This window comes from Uloborus diversus, chromosome 10 (genome assembly GCF_026930045.1).
Source record: "Uloborus diversus isolate 005 chromosome 10, Udiv.v.3.1, whole genome shotgun sequence".
Lineage (NCBI taxonomy): Eukaryota > Metazoa > Arthropoda > Arachnida > Araneae > Uloboridae > Uloborus > Uloborus diversus.
This window is the reverse complement of record NC_072740.1, coordinates 125,067,829-125,092,447: the sequence shown is the minus strand read 5'-3', so window position 1 is coordinate 125,092,447 and position 24,619 is coordinate 125,067,829. Positions and strand designations below refer to the sequence as shown.

The 24,619-nt window shown below is 30.9% G+C and overlaps 1 protein-coding gene across 1 annotated transcript in view; it reads left to right on the top strand.

Annotated features, from left to right (window-relative positions):
* The first annotated feature begins 4,592 nt into the window (after positions 1–4,592).
* LOC129231268 (septin-2-like) overlaps positions 4,593–24,619 on the top strand; it is a 33,681-nt gene continuing 13,654 nt past the window's right edge. Inside the window, exons 1-6 of the mRNA XM_054865551.1 lie at positions 4,593–4,815; positions 7,586–7,703; positions 14,851–14,964; positions 17,733–17,814; positions 20,346–20,486; positions 22,836–22,953. Coding sequence (XP_054721526.1) covers positions 4,783–4,815; positions 7,586–7,703; positions 14,851–14,964; positions 17,733–17,814; positions 20,346–20,486; positions 22,836–22,953 — 606 coding nt within the window. The 5' untranslated portion in view covers positions 4,593–4,782. The remainder of the gene's footprint in view (positions 4,816–7,585; positions 7,704–14,850; positions 14,965–17,732; positions 17,815–20,345; positions 20,487–22,835; positions 22,954–24,619) is intronic.

The window sequence follows — 24,619 nt, the reverse complement described above, 5'->3', positions numbered from 1 at the left end:
ACTGAAAGAACTCAAAACACATCGCTTTGACGTGATTAAAAATCAAGCTTCTTCCTTACCCATAAAAGTAAAATAGCAATAAGTATGAAGAACGAACGAATATTAATTTAGAAACGAAAGCACGAATTTAAGCATATAAAAATTTGAAGAATTTCCAAAATACGAACTAACAAAAACAAAGATCACTAAAAAAACCGTGCGCTTTATTTAATTAAATAGTACACACACAAAAAAAAAGCTCTCTACTAGGTTTCTTTAAGGGTGCAAAAAGTAGAGTTTCCAAAAGTTTAAATGACTTTAAACTCATGTTTGCTCCGGAGAAGCCTTGATTCAAAATTTTCATTATGATTACTTTTAATATTGCTGTTGTTAGGCAACGAATTTTTGTAACAATGGGTTTTATATTCGCGACTCCAGAGCTCGAATACGCTACCTTGCGGTGAAAAACCAATGCTAAAGAAAAAGGTAAAACATTCCATTCCACGTGTTTTCTTTGGGGGGTAAACTACAGGCTTCTAGCAGTTTGTGGTGTAATGTAATTTCAGAAGAATAGAAAAGAAGGCTTCTCACAAACACGATGAAAAATTAATGTCATTCACTACGCGTCAAAGCAAGTTTTACGGTATTTTTTTGTTTTACCTTTTTCATCCGCCATTAGACAGTGGCTGCTGCGCCCCCTATAGTTTATTGGAGTTGCGAATTTAATAATTTAATGGGGAAATTATGTGAAATTTATTGTTTTCCACCATAACTTTTTAAAACTAAGTTTATAAGGAATAAATTGTAGCCTAAGTTGCTCCCGGATAATATAGCTATATATGGTGAAAAAATTATTAAAATCCGTCCAGTACTTTTGAAGTTTACCCCCGGACATCCCCACAGAAGCAGCCATATATATATATATATATATATATATATATATATATATATATATATATATATATATATATATATATATATATATATATATATATAAATGAATGTTTGTCTGTATGTCATCCATGAACTCAAAAACTACCCGGCAGATTTGGCTGAAACTTTCACCGTTTGTTATTTTTGGTACTGGGAATGTTTATAGACCAGTTCGAAAAAAATCCGATCGATAGTTCCTTTTTTATTCCAATTTAAGTCACAATCCATTGGATAAATACGAATAAAATTATCGGCTGCAGAAATTAATTCGCGTGAAAGATCTCATTGATAAGAAGTTAACTGTTGCCATTTTTCTTGAGTTTGAACAAATAAATTCTTTCTTTATTGTTTTATGGCTTTTCATGCAACGGGGGGATTTAAAACTTTTTCTATTTGATATTTTTAGCGATTGATTGATCTTGCAAACTGCGTGAGTACAAAATTTGAGTATAGTCACGGCTTCACTTGATACCTGGACCGATTATTATGAAAATTGCTATATATGTGTATTTTTCCACGGAGAAGGTGCATAATATGCTCATTGAAGCCACTCACCACCAGGTGGCACTGCAGAGTAGCAACTTCTGTCCCGTTCAACCGATTGTCATGAAAATCAGTATAATGATGTATTTTTTTGTTGGCGTAGCAACGCGCGTCGGGTACAGCTAGTTTATGTATAAAGATGAGGATACAACTCCTAAGAAAGCAATAAATGTCATGCTTGCTCCGGAGAAGCCTTGATTCAAAATTTTCATTGTGATTACTTTTAATATTGCTGTTGTTAGGCAACGAATTTTCCTAACAATGGGTTTTATATTTAATCATAACATGGGGAAATTACATGAAATTTAATGTTTTCCACCATAACTTTTTAAAACTAAGTTTTTAAGAAATAAATTATAGCCTAAAATGCTCCCTGATGATGTAGCTATCTATGGTGAAAAAATGGTTAAAACCTGTCCAGTAGTTTTGAAGTTTACCCCGGACATCCCCACAGAAGTAGCCATTTATGTATATAGATATCGAAAAATTAAGAATTACCATCGGCTCAACCGGAATCTAACAAAATGACACAAAAACCGGTTTTGCCATCTCATATTTGTTTCCAAGGTGTCCAATTCGGCAATATATTACCAAATGATCGTCAGTCTGAGACGCTATATTAGTTTTGCATTGAAATAAGTAATTAATAGCCACAAAAAATGAGTAAACAGGCTTTTCAGAACACCCGATCGGAAACAAAAAGGGAAGTGCACAACTGGAAGTGCACACCCCACATGCGAAAATTATCCTTCTACAGCTTACGATTTTTGAGTTATGACTTATGAGAGGTACATACGTACATCCAGCAGCAAGGAACAACGCAATAATAAACTTGTTTGGTACTTGAATGCAGTATTAAAAACTCTTTCAGGGGTGACTAAAATAGAAATTCATACTGAAATTTAGTAAACAATTTTATATGAAAACAACCTTTACTTTGTATTAAAAAGTAAAACATCAAAGGTCCTTTTTTTTTTCAAAAACATCGGCCAGTTCCATCGGCTTTTCGATGTTTTTAAGGCCGATGGGTCGATGTTTCCTGCAATTTAGCATCGGCCGCCGATGCCGATGCCGATGGATAAATTGTTGAACAATCGGCGCCGATGCATCGGTCGAGTCCTAGACTTTATAGTTGATTTTCAGTTTCTCCTACCCTCTGAAACAGCGGACCTATCTAGATAATCAAAAAATTTTCATTTTTTACTGAGAATCCAAGCCAATCAGGGGTGCCCTCCCCCCCTCTACTGAAAAAAATCTCGACTCTCTGTTCCTTTTTTGTAGCTCATGTTTTTTTCTGTTTATTTATTTACTAGTGGTACCCGCACGCGGCTTTGCCCGTAATAGAAAAATTAAAAGGTCTTTTGGTTCGCCTGTATATTTACAAATAATGTATGGTGAATTTTCTCGCCAATTGGCTTGTACCCATGTTACGGTCCCACGTTATGATAATTTCGCATCTCGCTAATTGGCTTGTGCCCATGTTACGGTTCCACGTTATGATAATTTCGTAATTTACTCGTCCATCTTATGATATTTTTGTTCTTAAAATTCGATCAGAAAAAGAACAAAAACGAATTTTCAAAAAATCGCTTCGAGGTGCACACCCCCATGCTACAAACTAACTTTGTGCCAAATTTCATGAAAATCGGCCGAACGGTCTAGGCGCTATGCGCGTCACAGATATCCAAACATCCATTCAGAGAGACTTTCATGTTTGTTATTTAAAAAGAAAAGAAAAGAGGAAAGATAAAGAAGTAAAGAAAAGAAAGATAATTTTCAGAACAAATTCTTTACCATTTTATTAAATTTCTGTGAAAAATGGGCTTAAAATTGGAATAGAAAAAGAACAAAATCGAATTTTCGAAAAATCGCTTCGAGGTGAACACCCCCATGCTATAAACTAACTTTGTGCCAAATTTCATGAAAATCGGCCGAACGGTCTAGGCACTATGCGCGTCACAGAGATCCAAACATCCATACAGAGAGACTTTCAGGTTTCTTATTTAAAAAGGAAAGAAAAGAAGAAAGATAAAGAAGTAAAGAAAAGAAAGATAAAGAAAGATAATTTTCAGAACAAATTCTTTCCCATTTTATTAAATTTCTGTGAAAAATGGGCTTAAAATTGGAATAGAAAAAGAACAAAATCGAATTTTCGAAAAATCGCTTCGAGGTGCACACCCTTATGATACAAACTAACTTTGTGCCAAATTTCATGAAAATCGTCCGAACGGTCTAGGCGCTATGCGCGTCACAGAGATCCAAACATCCACACATCCTACAGATATCCTGACATCCTCCGAACAGAGACTTTCAGCTTTATTATTAGTAAAGATTTATTTATTTGAATATTTTTATTTACTTACTTATTTATTTTTAATTATTATTATAATTATTACTTTATTCGAAAAGTGCCAATGACATACCCCATATACCCGCACACACACGCAAACTAAAAAGTTAAATGAAATAAAATGTAAACAATAAAATAAAATAAATTAAAAAAATAAAATAGAGTAATAAATAAATAAAAAATAATTCCCCCCCCCCCCGAATGCCAATTACAATTTATATGACTAAAATACGCAGTTGAAATTATCTATATTCGCTTTAGCTCCCAAAGAAAAAATTTATACTTTAAAAGTCAGGTCACTAGAGCCAAATTATCAATAAATTGAAAAATTGAAACAAATGTTAACTATCAATTTTTTGAAATTTCATGCTTTATTTTAAAATATGTTTTCCCAATTTAAAGGGACGGCTGCCCTCCCTTGCCGCCCTCTAGATACGTCCATAGTAATAATGCAATTCGATTTAAAATATGTTTTTTATTTTACGTAATTTAAAAATATGAAACGGGGTTGGGTCCGATAAAACATTTCCTTAAAAGCACTATTTAAAACTTATTATGAACATTATTTGGAGTGACTTTCTTTCATTGAAGTACCTTAGAAACTAAACTTTAAAGTATCCAACAATATTTCCTTTACTATATTTCTGGTCCCCTTTCAGTTTCGGAAATCGGTCGAAAATGACAGGCTCCTCAAACAGAGAAGCGTCGCATCCTCGTAGGCTACGGCTGTGACGCTCTATTATTACTTGGAAAAACGTTTTTGGCAACACTTTGTGGAGGTGCGGTTAAACGCTTCCGGAAGAAAAGAAGTGAAAAGTGCTGTTATTGTAGTGTGGGTGTAACAAAGTTGTTTTATTTGTGTAATGCTTTGTTGCACTTGTATATTGGATAAGAATTACTGTATTTACTACAAACATTCAGTAAAATAGTAATCAATTGTCTGTTTTTGCATTATTAATTTGCATGAGAGTGCGAAAATGGCAGCGGCAGAAGTGGAGCGAAGCTGTAGTGTAAGTGAAAAGATCAATTGAATTTACTCAATGACATGTTTAATCTGAACCTGTTTTGTCGCGATAAATTCAGCTAAGTCATAGTTCTCATCTTATGTGGTATTTTTTTTTTTTTTTGCTATAAAATCAAACACTTTCCTTCTTTTCAATTGGCTTGTCTTATGTTTATTTTTTAGGTTTTATCTGTGAGGATAGTTTGGGTGGGGGTGAGGGAGATAAATAACTCCCTTGTTCTAAAAACTGACAATTGATAATTGTCATAACATTAGTCACCACATGGTTTGTTCGTACGTAAAGAAATAATTTTCAGTATATTATAAAAATTTAGTCTAGTATCGTTATAGCGCACTTCTTAGGACCAAAGGTTTTGCGTTTTACAGAGTTATAAATCATTTCACATATCTATTTAACAATATTCTGAATATTTCAGTATTGTTATTCATTAGAATCATATAAAAATAATTATAAGCATTATAACACAATATATGCAACTTATTATCATTCAGAAATATCTACACAATGTATTCAAAATTCCCGTTATTTTCCCTTCTAATTTTATACTTCATATGACAAATCCAATCATTTTGTCAAAAGTGTAGCAACAACAAAACTGGGTGTGGGCAATTGAATTATGCAAGGCCCCTGATAATAACAAAAAGTAATATTTGAAGCAAATCAAAACAAATATTGCTTTTAATGGTACGGAAAATTCATATAAAGTCGATCAATCAGCAATGCGTATAGACTTTGAAAGCATATTTCAGTATTTTTATTGATTTAATTTGCACACTAATACAGAAAATGCTTAAGCTTGTAAAATGCTTGGTGTTCGCTGAAAAAGTTTTTTTATGTCGCCACTCTTTCAAACTAGGTGACCACATGGGGAATGGAGACCACGAAACTTGACCTTTATTTTTCGTGCATAAAATTAAGGATTTCCTCACAAATTGCAATTTTTTACGTTTGAAGAATAGTGTGTTGCATCCTACCATATAAATACAAAAATAGATTAAAAATACACCATAGGATATATTATAAAATGGTAATGAAACTGATAATGTTACTAATGTGTTAAAAAAAAAGAGTTAATTAAAAAAAAAGAGAGAAAAAAGGTCACACAGAAGAAAATTAAAAGGTTAGGAGTATAATCAATTATTGTGATTGGATCTCTTTACATTGATTCTCTTTCATGCATTTATTACAAAATTGAATCACTTTGATTGCATGTTTCACAGAATATTATTATTTTTATTTCGATTATATAACTTTGGATCTTTGGGTATTTTATGACATGAATCTTAAGTTTTGTTGTGAGGCCCCTGGCGGTGCAAGACGATTCGCACAATGCCTTGCTATGCCACTTTCTTTTGTCTCCACTATGGGAATCAGAGTTTTCTCACTTTTGGCTAATTCCATGCTTTGTTAAGAGACACAAATAAGACACAAATAAAATTTCTTTTTAATTTTATTAAAAATTCTGTGCTCTGAAAATCCATTTTCCCGTGATTTTGCTTACATCATTATTTACTGACTACACTACCAAAGGTTATATATGTTCCTTAAAAAAAATTTCTATCGAATAAAAATACGTATAATTATCTTTAAAATATGGTGGTGTACTTTTCTAGTTTTCGTAACTTGAGTTATTTATGACATTTTAAAGCACATTTTAGCAAAAGTTTTGCATATTATTTCCTGTATCTGCTGATCCATTCATAGTCCCACTCTGAAAAATTTTGGATGTGTTCATTAAAATACAAAAAAAATTTTTTTCTTCAAAATTTTTAAAAGAATATTATATAATTAAATTTAGAATTTTTTTTCCTCAAAAATTTCTTAAGTTACATACCCAATTAAAATGAATGTAATTGTCTTTGAAATTTGCTAGTACAATAGGCGCTGTTTAATGTGATCAACGTTGTTATCATTCGCATAATGTTATCAGAATCATGAAGTCCCGCAACACTTGTAAACTAACATTTGTTAAGAAAATTCAGATATTGTGATCAGTGTCTTCATTAATTGTTATCAATTTTTCATAAACTTTCAGTTTTTCTCCTTTTTTGTTCCTCAACAGAAATAAAGGCAAACCCTGACTAGTAGCTTCTGGGAAAAGGAATTTTTTTCTTATTAATAAAGTAGAAGAATTTTTCTCCACACTAGAAACTTCATTCTAAACGGTCAAACATTTTAGCCATGGAGAAGAAGAGCAATGATTTAACTGTCAAGGGAAAAAGTGACATTTTAAAAGGCTTTGATAATTTAATCATGATGAGTTAAATAAATGCTGCGGACCAATAAACGTAATTTTTGTAAGTCACTAAAAGGTTGTGACGAGATTGAAAACAAAGTTATGAAAAATGAAACAGCATGCAAAACTGTGCTGGAAGAGATGGTGAAGTTCAATCTGCTTTTAAACTGATTTATGAATGTCAGGGAAAAGGATGTATGAGTAAACGGTTCGTTAATGCGGCAAAGAGCAGATGATCTTGCTTTTAAAATGGGTTAAAAAAAAAGACTTTGTAGCATCATAAGGATGGTTTAATCAATGGAGAATAAAAGTATTTCAGTCCTCGGCTGGAATTGACTGAGCTGGCGGTGTATTTCATGTAAAAGTATTTCATTCTGCTAATTTAGTAATTTATAATTTAAAACAGTTTAGTTGAGTCCTTGTAATTTTAATTTGCAGTTGTAAAAATAAATGTTTCTTAATTAAAGGCATATGTAGATGTACTAATTTCAGATTGGTTGATTTATTTTAATATTTCAGATGAATGAAACCTTCCGGGCCTTAAAACTGCAAGGACATGTTGGATTTGACAGTTTACCTGATCAGCTGGTTAAGAGATCTGTTCAAGAAGGATTTGCGTTCAATATCTTATGTATAGGTATGATTGGTATTTTTTTATTTCATTTCATTATGTCTTTTCCCCATTCATTTTTTATCTTTCTTTTTTTAAATATTTTTTTTTCCATTAATTTTTATTTATCTTACTTAGTTTATTTTCAACTTAGTTTCATTTTTATAATTCAGTCGGCATTTTTTCCTTTCTATTTGTCTTTATTTTTCTTTTTGCAAAATTTTGTTTTGTTCGTTTTCCGAAGTTTTTTTTTTCGTTTGAATTCAGTTGTTGAAATTGTCTTTTTAATTTTAACTTCGGTTGCTTAAACTTCCACAAATCGAATTTTTTCTTCCATAGGTTTTTTTACCTGTGAGATTGCTTTTGCTCATGGTTTGCTACCCTATTGGTTCTTTATTGGTTTATAATTTTCTCATTGGTGCTCGGTCAATCTGCTATTTTTACGTTTTGAGCTGCTTTCTTCCTCGTTGCTTTTTTCGGGTGTCTACCCATCCATAAGCTCACTTCTGAACCGCATTGAAAAAGGCAATCCTTGTTGTGCTAAAACTGTCTGCATTAATCTGCAAATTTGTGCAATAAAATGTTATTTTAATTTTACTTTTCTGCACAAAGGATGGAAAATAGGCATAAGTTAATTTTAGCTCTTTGTTAAAAGTGTGTAGCACTCTTTTTAGCACTGCTTATAGGTTATTGTCTTTATTATAATCTTCTAAAAATTAAAACAAAACTATTAGTAAAATATTCAGTTATTTTTTGACATTTTTGCTTTTCGAACAATTGTTGTGCTTACACTAGTGATTACCTAGTGCTTTTGTTCTGATTTTTACTAAATGATTAGGTAGTTAGAGCGACATTGTTGGATCTACGCGTTCAAACTCGATAAATTTTTCAGAAAACCAAATTAATTTCTTCTAGTGCATCAATTATCAATTTTATGGCCATTCCACAAAAAACGACCATTTTGTCCCGTTTGTAACTCCTCATATATGTCATTCAAAATAATACTTTAAAATATTTATGAACAAATATTTCTGATTTCCAAATTATAAACTTATGTGTGATATCTTTCGCAAAAAATATTTTCATTGCCCTTGAAAATTATTACTTTTTATTGAAATATATGACCCGTAATGTGCGGGGCAAGCAGTTGACTTTTCCGTGGAACAGCCCTTTAACTAATATTTCCTTTAATTTAAAGTTAAAAAAAAATGTGTATCTATTTTTTTGTCATTTGTAAAATGTAAATGTATTCCGTTTAACACGTAATGCTGATTGCCTAATTTTCCTGCACAATATATTACTATTATTAAACTTTGCTTGCAAAAATTAAATTGTTAATTAGTTTGTTTTTAAACAATATTTAACATTTTATATGATATACTTTGGAAATTAAAATACTGCAAAATTAAATATCCATTTGTTTTTTTCATACATTATTAATCACCTTTTGAAATATTTGTGAAATTATAAATATTTTCCTATTAGCTGCATATTAAAAAAAAAGAAAAAAAAATCTGTCACTTGAGTCATTTACAAACATTAATTATGAGTTTTTTTTATCCGGTCACTGCTACATTTTAGAATGAATTAAAGGTTAATGTAATCAGTGGCGGATCCAGCCGATTGTTTTGGGAGGGGCCATCCAAAATTTTTGAACAAACTCCCCAGGGCCGAATTTAGCTCCACGTTGGCAAATTTGAAATCTGCCACCTCCTCCCCCCTAAAAGAAGCAAAATATCCTTGACTCACAAAAACGTAAAAAAGTGTTCCCCAGATTCAAACTGTCAAACTTATGAAGAAATGATGGCGTTTTACATTCTGAGGCGCCCCGATGAAATGATCACTGATCTCCCAAAAAATTTCTTATTCGGCAAATATTGCTGACGATTGGGCAAATACCATGATTGAAAAACATTTGATTTTCATAAGATGTGTGAAAGTGATCATTATTAAATTACAAGAAAAATTGTCTCTGTGGAAAATGAAAGAAGGCTAATATTTTACTTTCAAGAATAACAATTTAATTAATAAAATGTGTATTATAATAGCAAATTTGCTGCGCTAGGCAGCTGCCTACTCTGCCTATTGGGAAATTGGGCCCTGATAACTCCCCAGAAATTTTATTAAAATGAAGTTTTAAAAACTCAATTTTCGGGGTAACGAGACATTAGGTGAGGGGGGTGGATTTAGGAATCTACCTTGAAAATGTTTCAAAATTTAAATGTCCAAGTAATTTTTGAAAATTAGGAAACTAAAAACGCATTTTGTTTATTTTTGATGATGTACGGAGAAAGGTCAGGTTTCGGGCGCTGACCACAAAATACTTTTTGAAAATAAAGCTTAGAAACCAAAATATTCTGTCATTGTACATTGAGAAGTAAGAAGAGGAGGGGTGCTCTTCAGCTGTCTAGCCTAAAAATGCACCATTAGGTAATGTTTGCTTACATTTAAGGAAGTGTGAAGGTGCTTAGAATCCTTCCTTCCTTTAAATAGTTTGCCTTTAAGGTTCTAAAAATTCGATTTTTAATTTTTTTAATACATATTTTAGAAAGGGATGGACGATTCGTAAGCTCCTCTAAAAAACCCCTTTTTAAAGCTATCATCACGATATAAACTAGGGAGGGAGGGGGTCCTATCAAAACTCGTTTGTAATTGAAGTCCCAAAAAAATTCATTTAGGTTGCTTTTAAGCAAGTTAAGTGATAAGGGTTGGATAAGCTAGTTTCTGTTGACATTTTTTCCGAATAAAAGACTTAAAATGAAATTTCTTGCTACATTTCAAGGCATTTGTAAAAGGGCATGGGAAAAGGGGGTTCTCCTCTCCTAGTTTCGAAATTAAAGCCATAAAAATGAACATTTAGGCTCTTTTTGGTCTTGTGAACAATATGTATACCCTGAGAACCGCAGCATTTAGAGATCGTCCAAGTGTCTGCAGTTAGAAAAGAATGATGTAAAAGATGGAGAAAAATTTTGGAAATAAATTGTTTTGAGGATAGGGATGTAATTTATCTCCCAATTAAGGCTTATACTTCTTTTTCAGTAAAATACATGTGTTAAATTTTGTTATCTTCTCATAATATTTTTTCTCTTTTTTTTCCTTAAAAAAATTCCTACAATCACAAGGCTTTGGAAGGGGCCATGGCCCCCATGACCCCCCCTTTAGATCCGCCCCTGAATGTAATGTGTCATAAGAGCTAAAAAAATTTAAGAGTGGCAAAATTGTAACTTAACATCTGAGTGTTTTTTGACATTAAAATTGTTTTGAATGTGATATTAGTAAGTAATAGTGTATTAATTTTGTATTGTTTCACTATACTATAACTTTCATTCATTGCCTAAATAGTATGTTTGTTTACCAATTGTCAAAAATTTAAATTTGTTTACTGAATATTAAATTATATATCTGAACTGAATAATCGTTTTGCCAAATAAACAGTATACCAAATATTGGGTACCTAATTGGTTGATGCTTCCTATATGCTGAATATCCTAATTTTTTCCTTTTCCAAAGTTGACAGCTTTTCATTTTGGAGAAATATTTTGAATTATTTGCTTTTGAATACTTTTGAGTGCATCCTGAAAATTAAAAATGTTTTAATTTTAACTTTCATGAATGTGGAGGCACCCTGGTGTTGTACCGATAGGAATAATGTACCAATAATCTTATTAACAATCTTCTCATGTAAAAAACTGGCTCTGATATTTATAACTTGATTATTCAATGAAAAAAAAGTTTTTAATTTTTTAAATAAATGATTGAATTGTGTACACCCTGTATTTTAAATATTTTTTTACTCACCTTAAAAGGAATCTGAGGCTCCACAAAACTTTTTATTTTGAGTTGGTGCAATCACACCCAACATCCATGATCTCAAATTTCAGTGAAACTTGTTATACTTAACTCTTTTTATGGTTGTAACAGGGGTCGAAGTAGTCCTATATATCCTATATCCTATATTTTCAAAAAAAGCATCAAAATCGTCCTATATTTCCTATATTTTTCAAAAATGTCCTATATTTCCTATGTTCCCGTTTTATACCAAATATATCTTTTAAAAAGAACGGTAAATAAACTTTCTGACATCGGATTTTTCGCTGAAAGTACGTGCCCAAAGGAATTTCAAATTAAAGAACTCAACTGACTAAATTCTGCTACAGGCATCATCTCTCATTGGCTACAGCAATGTGACGTCACTCTATAGTGGGTGGAGTTTCGAGAACTAATGCTGAAGTTGGTTTTAGAATTTTGCATTTGGGGGGGGGGGGGGGGGCAACAGCCGTTTGTTTTGTTTTCCATCATGGTTTTCGTTTCCGTTGGTATAATTTTGCGTTCAGTGCATTTTCTGATCGGAATGTTCTAATTTTCTTTTTGCAATCTTCTTTTTGTGGAATTTTGGGATCGTGGAATGGTTAGTTCCTTATGATGTTAAAACGTAGTTTGTTGTAATAAGTAGAATTATAATGGCAAAATCACATCGCTTAACAACATTTCGTGTGGAGCTGTTGAACCAGGAGGACATTAATTCTACAAATTTTGGTGCATGGTGCACTAAAGGAAAAGATGATTTTACCGCTTTTTGCCGTTTTTGCAACTGTTCAGTGCCCATAAGCAATAGTGGATTTTCGCAATTGAGGCAGCATGCTAAAACATTCAAGCATAAAGAAAACTCTGAAAAACGTCAGAAGGATCCTTCTCAAGCTCTGTTTGTTCTTAATACAAGTGGTAAAGGGTTCAGTTTAGATATAAAATCTAAGAGCAGTGGAATTAGTACGTGGGTCATGAGTAAGGAAGAAAAAATAAAAATTATCTTTGTTCAAATTTTGTTTAGTTATTTAGTCTATAAAGTACACCTTTTCAAAAATTATTCTTTCAACTACAGGAAAGTCATTATAGATGGTATTTTGTTGAGATGTAAGGTATTTTGTTGAGGTTTTTTTTAAACAAAATCATTGATAAGAATAACTGAATAATATATGATATGTATTATTTCTTTTTTCATAGCAAAAATATTCATATAATGTGTCCTATATTTGTCCTATATTTTTTGTGGAAAATGTCCTATATGTGACAAGGCGGTCACTTCTACCCCTGTTGTAAGTGACTGCCCAAAGTCTGTTCTCTATTAAAAGTAATTTATATTTTGTCCCTTTAAAAAGTTGCAATTTTGTAAAAGTTGTCAGGTATAGTTCTCTCAGATTAAACTGTAGCTATTTGCAGAAAAAATATTCCTCAATAACTAATGTTAGAAATTTTTTGAAAACTATTCCAGAAAAGAATAGTTTTCAAAAAATTTCTAACATTAGAATTCCCTATTTTCCCATTCTATTTCCCTAAGAATTGATGTATTTTGACATGAGGGTGTAAATAAATGTTTTTTTTTTTTTTTTTGAAAATGATTAACAACATGTGTTCTAACGTACCTTATGAAAATCTTTAGGGTACTTTGACAGATTTTCTCCCCCTATCCTCTTAATTTGATAAAAAGAAAAAAATCAGTTACAACATTATCAATTAAGTTATTAATAACATTAATGAAAATTTAAATATAAAATACGTTTGAAGTTTGAACTTGAATTAATACATTTTAATGATCTAGATTTTTTAAAGTAAAAGTTAAAACAGGGATGAGATTTTTCCAGATTTTTATGTTGGCTTTTAAAACTCCCCCCCCCCCCCTTTTTTTGCCTCTTTCAGGCCTCATAACAATCTTGCTTTTCTTTAAAATCTGAAAAGATTTTGATTTTTCCTTATTTTTGATCCCCGTTTTGTTATTCCCCCTCTAATTCCCCCTCTTCCTTGATGTCTGCCAAAAATGAAAATTCAGAAAACATGCCAGCGATGTCAAACACATGCTTCGTTGGCTTTACAAACTGTTAATATGTTTGGAATTTCATGATGCAACTGCAGGTTTTCTTTTTTTTTTTTTTTTTATCGTGAAAAAATATTTTGCTTTCAAACAATATGTGCCATGTATTAATTACTACCCAATTATTTCAAACATAATTAATAGGGAAAAATATTTGTATTATCTTTGAAACTGGTAAATTAACCTTTTTTCCCCTTGATATCATGACTTCTAGGGGCTATTTTGATGCAGTTATGAACATCATCCCTTTTCCGCATGATTTCATGAATTTTTTTGGATTTCATTTTTTTTTTGCTCTCCGACCACTCTCATCCTTGTTAAAAGTAAATTGGTAATTAACAACAAATGAATATAATGAAATTTAAAATTTACGTGCAACAATTTATGCACATGAAAAATTATTGCTTATGAAAAACAGCACAAAAGTGAAAAATTTAGTATAAACTCTAATTTATAATTATTTAATTCATATAGAATATTATAAATAGCAATAAACATTTTCATGATGGAAGTAAATATTTTGAACTAAATATTCTTCTCTTTCAAGCTTTGGAGTTCAATAAATCTTTAAATATCTATACAAAATAACTTTTCAAAAACAATCTGGTTAAAAATAGGAGCAAATATTCAATATCTGTTTAGGAATGATGTCTCTTTGCAACTGCACAAATATAGACACTTCCAGTTTGCAACTTTTAACTTGTTAAAGATTGCGACAGAAACTGCATAAATATTAAAATCATAAAAATGTTAAGATTGCAAGTAGCTATAAATAATTTTAATGTTGTTTAGGTTTTAACTTCTTGCAGAATGGTAAACATTTTATCTTCAATTAAAAAATGTTTGCACCAAATAACTAAAATTATTTATCAAATTTCACTGCTTCGAATCCAAGACAGTTGAAAACTATTTATGTTTAGTCTGTAAATAATACCCTCTCCCCTCAAAAAAAAAAAAAAAAAAAAAAAAAAAAGAAAAGAACAGATAAGCTGAGAAACATCCTTTACAGCAATTCATTGATAACAACATTAAAACAATCTTGTTTACCTAATATTTCTTTGTTTAATATCATGCTGTTCAATTGGAGTACATTTTAATGTAGTTTTATTGTATTATTATTCTTTTAGTTGGATTATTATTTCTTGCTTGCTGTTAAAGAATTTATTAATCTTAGTTTCTTTAAATGAAATTTATTTGTCCTGAATTAACGTTGTATTCTAGTTACATTGTTGAAATTATCTTCAAGTTTATTTTTAGAGTATATATTATTTTGAAAGGTCTAAGTATTAATATGTTTTTTTTTTTTAGGAGAGACTGGTATCGGAAAGTCTACTTTAATGGACTCCCTATTTAACACAAATTTTGACTCAAGCCCAAGTGCACATAACTTACCATCTGTGAAATTAAAAGCAAATACATATGGTAATGTTTAATTTTTAATGTGAACTTTTGTTCTTTATTTTTAATAAATATACATTAAACTCCCTGGGCCTGGTCATTTGTTTACATGTGTATGTAGTGTAGATCTAAAAATCAATAAGTATTGTAGATCTAAAGCAGTTAGTAGTGTAGATCTCAAAAGACTATAATAATAAACACCTAACTTGTTTCTTACCTTTTGTTCCCTTACTCAGGTTATTAATAAATTTAATTAAAATGCAGGCTACAAAAATCAGTTACAATCAAAATTTACAATGTAAAATCATCTTGTTCTACTTTTGAAGTTGGTTAAAATGTAGCTTATGTTACTCAGGCCATAATAACAAACCGATTGACACCTTATTCGTAAAAATTGGATAAATAGTTTAGGCGCTGTGTTGAATCATATGTAAATACAAGACTGCTAATGTCAAAAAATAGTCTCCTGTTATTGTTGAAGTTGGTTAAAATGTAGCTTATGTTACCTGGGCTATAATAATGAATCAATTAACACCTTAGCCTTCAAAATCAGATGAATAGTTTAGGCGCTAGAAGGGAACATATGTAAAGACAAACATACATAGACTGCTAAAATCCTAACCCTTCCTTTTGGCTTTGACATAGTCATGTTGAAACAGCAATACATTTTTTATAAATTTATTTTCTTTCTAAAATCTGAATTTGGAGGAATTGAAATAATTGACACTTAAAAGTTCGGAGAAGAAAAAAGGGGCGGGGGTGAATACACATTTGATAATTTTTAGCAATTCAATTGCTGCCTTGCACTTGGTGGAGTTTAGTTAAAATATGAATGTCAAGCTTTATGTTCATCAAATTCAAGCAGGAATCCCCTTTGAAGCAAAGGGGCTTGAAGATGTTTTTTGACTTAAAGAGGCTGAAAAGAGTTATCAAACTTCTACAGGTTCTGAAGAAAAGAGATCTAAAATCTGATCCTTTATTCCTAGCTTTGACCCTAGTATTAAAAATCTTGATTCCAAGCTAGTTTTTAACAGGCCAGGGGATCGGTAAAATTAGGATTTCGTCTTCAGAAATTTCGTTATCAGTCTTCGAATATTTTTAAGTGCCTGAGGGCTTTTTATGATCAATGTTTGCCTTGTGAATATCAAATTTGGCCATGAATGATGAAATAATATCATCGGCCATGATCAAGTTCAAATTAGGTGTGAGGAGTAAGCTCTTGAACTTTAATTATATTTTTTTGAACTCATGATTTTTTGTCTGAACTTGAAACATCTGTTGCATTTAGATTTTCAATGTCGATATTTGCTTGCTTATTATTATGTCTAACTACTCACTATCATCCTTCCCAAATTTATCTCCCCATTGAGGAGCGTAATAGCCTCTTTAGAGGCGATTGTCTCCCAGGTTAGGAGCCTCTGCTTTCGACTGAGGAGTCAGATTAGCATTAAATGCCCTGAATCAATCAATCCTCTGCTCAATCTTTCCCTTTTTGTATTGTTACGACCTACTGCTTTTAATTAATATTTAAAAACAATTTGAGTTGATCATTGTTTTAAATCCATATTATTTGTAAAAAGCAATGTTCAATTATTCCCAATTTTGTGCTAAATAGCTCAGAATAAAAATCTGTCAAAAGAAGTTAGATATAGTTGCTGTAAAAATAATTACTTTGAAACAAATTAGTGAATGTTATTAATTTTTGTTATCAGATCTTTATTTACCATGTATGTAGTTTAAAAAGTAATAATCAACTCTTCCCTCTTTGAAGTTGGAAAATAATTGCAAATAACTAATTCTTTATAAACCTACTCATTTCAAAACATGTTATTTTAGATATGTATTATCAAATTTTAAATTTGTTATGAAAAGCAATTTTAAACTTTTCATTCTTTTAAATCAATGAGCAAATGTAGCATATTCAATAAGCAATGTCATCTCAATTTCTGAGAGTCGCTACTTTATTTATCCTACCAAAGCACTGTTTAACTGTAATTTCATTTGCTGTAGAATATTTATTTAAATTAAATGCTGTATTCTGGAGTTGATCTGGTGGCTAAATAACTAAATTCTTCAACTCTGAATTAAATTCCCAACTATTAACTTTTTTGTTTGTTACATTCCACACACGCAAGTCAATATTACTTTGCTTATAAATGATCACTTTACTTGGAATTTTTAGACTGTAGAAAGAGTGATAACTCTAGATAAAAAATTATTCTTGTTGGATTTTTTTTTTTTCTCATTGTAAAACGACTAGTCACCTAGACTTTTTTTAAAGCTACCCGAGACATCCAGGATTTGTTGGATCCTGTCCACGATATATTTTTTAGGGATTGTTATAAATATGCTAATGTATATGAAGAGTAAGAGACCATGTGTGCTTTACCATGAGAAGGTAAAGCGCAGTATGTCCAGAAATGACTTTTGAGATATTTAGAGGAACACCTTTTGGAATCTCTACTAACAATAGTGAAATGTTGGAATTTGACATTTTTTTGTTCTTTATTTCTAGCAAAAACCAAATATGCAAGCTTGTACAATAAAGCTGAAGTACAATAAATGAAAAAAATGCAGGAAAAATTTGCAGATTACTTCACTTTCCCACTGCAGTATAGTTAAATACATGATCTTTTTAGTTTTTTTCAGATTTAATTTGTTTAGTTTCAAAAATCAATGTTCTTTCCTATCCCTCATAAACTATAGTCCTTTCGTTTTAATAGATCTGTTTATTTTCAAAAAACGATGTTCTTTCCTATCCCTCATTAACTATATTCCTTTCATTTTAACAGATCTTCAAGAAAAAAATGTTAACTTGAAATTGACTATCGTCGATACGATTGGCTATGGAGATCAGATTGATAAACAGGATAGGTAAGTTATTTTTGGTTTTACCTATTGAATATTTTGCTAGGGTTTTTTGTTTATTTTTTCTGTGTCAGACATTTGATAAGTTTATTCTACGTGATAAATATATAGCATGAAACTCTCTTCACATACAATTTTAATAAATGATGAAATGCAGGCAAATCAAAAGTAACAGGTTCTTTTGATAATTTTCCATCACTTTCTTCTTTTACTCACCATGTGGTGATTTTTCAGGTTCTAAATTTGTATACCTCTAACTGTATGGTTCATTTGAATTATAAACTTTTTTGCTTCAAAATTTATATGACTCATTTTTTCCATCAAAGTACATATTAATCCTGGAACCCAGATTACCAACAATTGAGAGCATACTCTCTTGTCTTTATAAGGTATATAAATAAAATGCCTTATTGTCTTCATAAAAATCTCAACTTAAAAATATCAATTTGTATAAGTCAAGAAATGGATGTTTTTAATTTTATACAAGTCAAAGCATAGCAGTAATCATTTTGGGGGATGGAGGAAACACATATGTATGCTTATGTATAGCATTGCCAGTTATTCTGAGTCAAAAAAGCTCTGCATGTACCAAAAAAATCTGCCACTCTTCATCTGATCCACTACTCTGTAAATCAACATCCATATAGGAAAAAAAATTCTATGTGAAATGAACTTATGGGGTGTAACTAATTTTATCGCATTCTATTGGTTACAGGAAAATTTTTTGCAAATTTTGACCTGCATATATTTTTTTCTGTGTGTAGGGATTAATCAGTGAATAAAGAATTGGTATTGAGATAAAAATAAATCGTTATTGTGTTGTTTGTATTGCATTTATTTTCAGGTGCGTTCTGGGCTATTAATTTTAAAGTGTTCTTAAGTACCGTATATACTCACGTATAAGTCGACGCCCCTACTTTTAGGAGAAAAATCGGGGGGAAAATTGAAAATCTGCATATAAGTAGAGTCCCAAATTAAAAAAAAAACTGGATCGTTTTGTCTCTAATTTTGTATTTAAACAATATAAAAAGGAGGAAAGTGAAATGTAATGAACTAGTGATGTGCCGTATCGTTACAAAAGTAAATCCACGGATATGGATCATTAGTGTCAAGATCCGCGGATACGGATACGGTCCTCAATTTTTTTTTTTAACCCAATTCAACTATCCAAGTGTAAAATTTGTTACAGAAGGTATTCCCAATTGAATAATGGCAGTTTCTTAAAAAAATGTCAACTGCGGCAAAAATATAATCCAAAACTATGATTTACTCTCCTTTAAACATTTTCATCACTGTACCTCATTTCCTGGTATCTTTGATCCACAGTACAAGATCAGCTTCTTTTTTCCATGTTTACATTTTGTTTATACAAGCTTTTAGTCTGTAAACTTCAATATTGAAACTAAGTTCTGAGCTTTTGTGGATTTCCTTTTCTTGACTTTTAATTGTATGTATGGAAGATTCACTCTTACCTAATTTCCATGCGACCATTGACACTTTTTAATTGCTATCCAGAATCTTGACCTTTTCTTACATTGTCAGAAACTCTCTTTTTCTTTCCTTCTTCATGAACTTAAGATGAAACAAGCCTCTTATGGGCTCATATATATCTTCAACTTTCATGATGAAATAAGTTAATAAAAATGCAGACTGGTTATTTTTATTCATTAACAAAGCGATTCTTAGACTAGTAGGGTGTAGGAACTTCTGTTGCCAGTTATACTAAAGAGATGAAATTCCATTCATGTTAGCTCTAAAACTAGTTACTTGAGAAAAACTCACATTACAGCCGTTTCCTGTAAGTCAAATTGCATTGAAATGCGAGTAATTTAAATTTTTTTATTGGAACTGTTTAGTTCTTTTCCGCAGACTGGAATTTCTAAAACTCAAAATTATTTTAAACATAAAGAAAATTAAAATTATTTGTGTTAAGGTTTGCAATTGTAGTTATTGAAATATTTCTTAAAGATATTGTTTAAAAGCCAGAGGTGCGGTTTCAGGCATGAAGATAATTTTGTAAATTATTAATGCTACTGTAGATAGTTTATGTTTCAAAAGTTATAACGTACTAATTTTAGTATGAATAATTTTGTCGGAATATCTAATTTAGACTTAATTCAACCTTTTTTTTGTTTCAGTGATAGCAATGTTCATCCAGAAAAAAAATATATTTTGTAAGAAAGTACTAAAAAAAGTAACATTCATGAAATTAATCGTGTATTTTTCTCAAAAGCGTAGGTTTTTTTTTTTTTTTTTTTTTGGCGGGAATGCCATAACTTTGTTAGTCCTAAATAATTTATTTCAAAGAGTTTTTCACCCCTTTTTAGGTGAAAAATGAAGAAACAGTTTACAGTTTTTGTGTTTTTAATGAAAAATCGCTTTTTTATATATTTTTAATTAAAAATTCTTGGAGATATAGCTTAGTGAAACATTATTTGCTTTGTATTGTATTTTGGATGCCTGTTATTGTTTTATTTCCTTATTTGTAATTTTAACTCAGTTTGCAAGAAAAATTAACAGTGACTTCTGTTTTTCAGCTTTAAAGCTATAGTGGACTACATAGACACTCAATTTGAAATGTTTCTTCAAGAAGAACTGAAAATCAAACGTTCTCTTGTAACATACCATGATACAAGAATTCATGTGTGTCTATATTTTATTTGTCCAACTGGTCATGGGTATGTTTATGCATTTGTATAATATTTCACGTTAGTATAGAGGCATATGTAATGTTAATATTTAAAAAAAAATGTGATTTATGTTATTTTGAACCTCATGCTTACTTCTTTAACTGAGCAAACTTATTAAAGAATGAACATTTTTGCAAAATTTGCAAATCATGAAAGTTTCAAAAATGATCACGAAAACCTTAAAGTTTATATGAGAGTGTGAAAGTTTGTCTTGATTTTTTTTTTTTTTGTTATTTTAAAAGATTTTTTTTTCCTTACTAAAAATACACTTCTTCAAATGCTAAGACAGCAGTTATCGAGGATAAGTATGAAGGTTCTCTGAATATACATGTTTGAAAAGCAAAAGAGTGTCAAGAATAATAAACATCCCTTTAAACTGGAGTTCAATGCTTTTTACCATTCAGAGGAATTGTGTTAACTTTCCTCCACACTAGCAACCATCTTGAGAGCTTCCTCAAGCTCTTATTGCAATTGCATCACATTTTATATCCCACATGTTTGCAATTGCAACTAAGAGGGTTAAAAAAGGGGGACTACTTGATGTTGTAATTAGGTTTGGGTCTGATGCACTTTTTAACAAGTAAAAAGCTACTTTTTGATTTGGACAAAAACTATTACATTAATACTGCTTTAATTCAATACTTAGATGTTAAAATTGCTATTCTGTGAAAAACTCATTTAATCATTTCCCCCCTAGACTATATTATAGGAAGTGTTCCAAGGAAGATGATATTAGAAAGTGAGACCCAGTTGGGAGTTTAGCATGTCTCAGTATTGAACTAGATAATGCATGATTTACTCTACATGCATCTATATAGAAATTTCAGAATCGCTTTTTGAAGATGTTGTTGTATTGAACTAAAGCAGCCAGATGTTCTTTCATTGAAGATGCTCTAAGGACAAAGCCTCTGCCAATGACTTTCCTATGTAGAATTCTTGATAAAATTGACTTTAAAATCAGTAAAACTTGAAATACACCACCAGCTCAGTCATTTCCAGCCGAGGACTGCAGTTTCGTGCTTATTAGCACTCATCAGCCCTGCATAGGAAAGTGACTGAGCTGGAGATGGAAAACCACTTAAGGAAGCCAAGAGTGCTTATTAGAATTAGCTTTAGCCCTGGCTAATGGGCGGTAATTTACTGAATACAGTAAAACTTCCTTTAATGTTTTGGAATGAAAGACACATGTGGTATTTCTCAGATGAGACATTCTTCAAAAAGTGTAACTTTTCTGTCACATGCCTTTTACAAAAAAACCTTTAAGGAACAAATTATTTAACAATGCTTTGTAATTTCATCAAAAATATATCTATTTGAACCTGTCAACAATTTTTTAATAACAGCTTTTATTTTAGTATATTTTTGGTTCACAACACGTGTGAATTCTCACTACCGTGGCATGTCACACACCTTTTGTGACTGTTTATGTTGCTTAATAACTTGTTTAATTAAAAGTACATATTTATTTATTATTTCCAATCTTGGTTGGACAACTAGGGTAGTTGTAACAAGCGTCGACTGTAATAATTAATAAAGTTAAAGAAGTTAATTCATTTGCTTTTGAAGTGAAACTTCATATTTTATCTAAAGATAATGATCATTTTTGAAAATATTCTTAATCAATCCCTCTGTGCATCCTTTTCCATTTCTAGTTCAAGCAGAGATAAAATTTTGTAAGAACAGTGTGTTTTATGAGTGTAAAAAAAAAGCAGCTGCTGTGGTATTTCAGTAAAACAAAAATTTTTCCTGCAGTGATATAGACCATTGATATCCAATCATTTTCAAAATCTGAAAGTCTACCTTACCGTCTCTCATAATGTCAAGTATACTTTTATGTACCAGCCATACCTAGGTGAAGTAAGCACTTGATATTCTTTCTGGATTTGCCTACAATTGGACTGAAATATTTATGGCATGAGTTAACGATGGCCTTGTTTCCCAGCTATATGCGCCTAACATCCTATAGCATTTTTATGTAGAAAATGTTTCATGGTGTCCTCTGCCTTACTTTTGAGACTCACTTTTAAACAAAAGTGAAACATTTTACAGTAAGCAATGTTAGAACTGGACTGTTAAAATTCTTAAACAGATTGCAATTTCATTTTAAAAACATTTTTCATTCTTTATTGTTGTTGCTATAAACTCTAAAAATATTTAACAGTGTTGTAGGTTTTGTTAAAACACAGTTTAACTACATCAGATTTAATTGCTTTTAGAATTGATGTCTCTACACTATTTTTTGAATGGCTACTGAATTTTTTGTGTGTAATTGTTGTGTATATTGGTGACAGTGTAGCATCAATCATATATACAGTTAAATTTTTTTTTAAATTCTAGTTTGAAGTCTATTGACCTTGTGTGTATGAAGAAATTGGACAGTAAAGTCAATATAATACCCATAATAGCAAAGGCAGATACTATATCTAAAGTTGAACTGCAAAGATTCAAAATTAAGGTACAGTATTAATTTCTTCATTAAATACTTAATATTTTTGACAAATAAGGGGCATGTGCTTCCAGAGAAACTTCCATTTGAATTTTTTATATTTTTAAAAATTATATCAAAGAACGGATCAGATTGATCAGGGGTCTCCAAATTTTTGGCCATAGGGCCATATGTGAGAATTTCTCTAGACTCGCAGGACCCTCCTCTCCTCCCAATAGGGACAACTCATCATACAAAAATCCATCATACAAACATCCATGACATTAAAATTTTCATAACTGATCATTATTAGTTATTCGTGAAAAAATCATTCATTGTCTGTGAAGAACATTTTTTATCTTCTTAATCCCTTATTGACTTAAGAAAATTCTCCAACATCTTTTTCTTGTAGAGGAGAGTCAAGAGAAAAGGGACAGTGCTGCATTTCTGCTGAAATTAAATGCGAAAAATATTTCCAGCTTGTCCAGTAGACATAGCAGCTTTTACATTTACTGTTACATTTACTGGACAAGCTAGAAAACCTTATTCAGATTTTATCTTGGAATAAATGCAACACTCCCCCATTCATCCCAACTCTACCTTACGAGTCTAACTTTTGTTTATTGGTGGTCTTATTATCCTAAATTTTGAATGAAACAATGCAAAAAATGTAATGATTATTTTAAATGCTAGATTAAGGGGCATATTCAACTGTTCCAGAATTTTATTGAATCAAGTATGATCAATTTTATGTACCAATAGCATAGCCAGAAATTTTCCTTGCATCATCAAGAAGCTGTTTTTGCTAGGCTACTGGCAGATGGAATTCAACATTAACGAGAACATAATCGAGTTGGATATGGCCCTAAGATAAAATACAGGAACTGAATTACTTGATGATTCTGAATGTTTTAACAATTGATATTGCATTTATCCAATTTTTGCGAAAAATAGAAACTCACGAAATGTGACTGCATAAGAAATTCTCAGTGTAAATAAACATATCTAGTAATTTTGATTTTGTTGATTTCTTGTGCTAAAAGCTGGCCCTTTGCCAGGGCCAGATTTTATATGCTTGCGGGCAACTATTGGTCCATAGGCCATAGTTTGAATACCCCTGAGATAGACCATTTTCCTTCTTGCAGCCCAATACAAATTCTTTGAAATGTATTTGTCTAATAATAGTAAAATAGATCAATAGATGGCTATTACAGCACAAGCTGTTAAAGTAAAAATTTTGAATTTAATGTATACAACTTATGCTCTCACATTGGCTGTCATCAATTTCAAAGTCAATTCATGGAAACTACAAGTAATCTGTTAGCCCCTTTTCCCTCTGCCTTGTTAAGTATTTTTAATGCAATAATTCGTAAGGTTTTAAGTTTATTAGTTTTTATAATTTTTCTTAAATTTATATGAAAGAGATTAATTTAATGTTGTGTTCATTGTATATTTTTAAAATCATTTGAGGTCTTTGTTGAGGTTGTGGCATTTAAGTGAAAATTTTACTGGTGGTTCTGTCCGAAAGTTTTTAAAGTGTAGTGCACATTTTGATCTCTTTTACTCATGTTTATGAATTTTAAAAGCCTTCAGCGGTTATATAATGTAAAACCTATTTTCCTATTTTTTTTTTCCAAAAAATAGAGCCCGCCATTGAAATACATACACACTTTAGGGAACAAACAGTATTACTTGT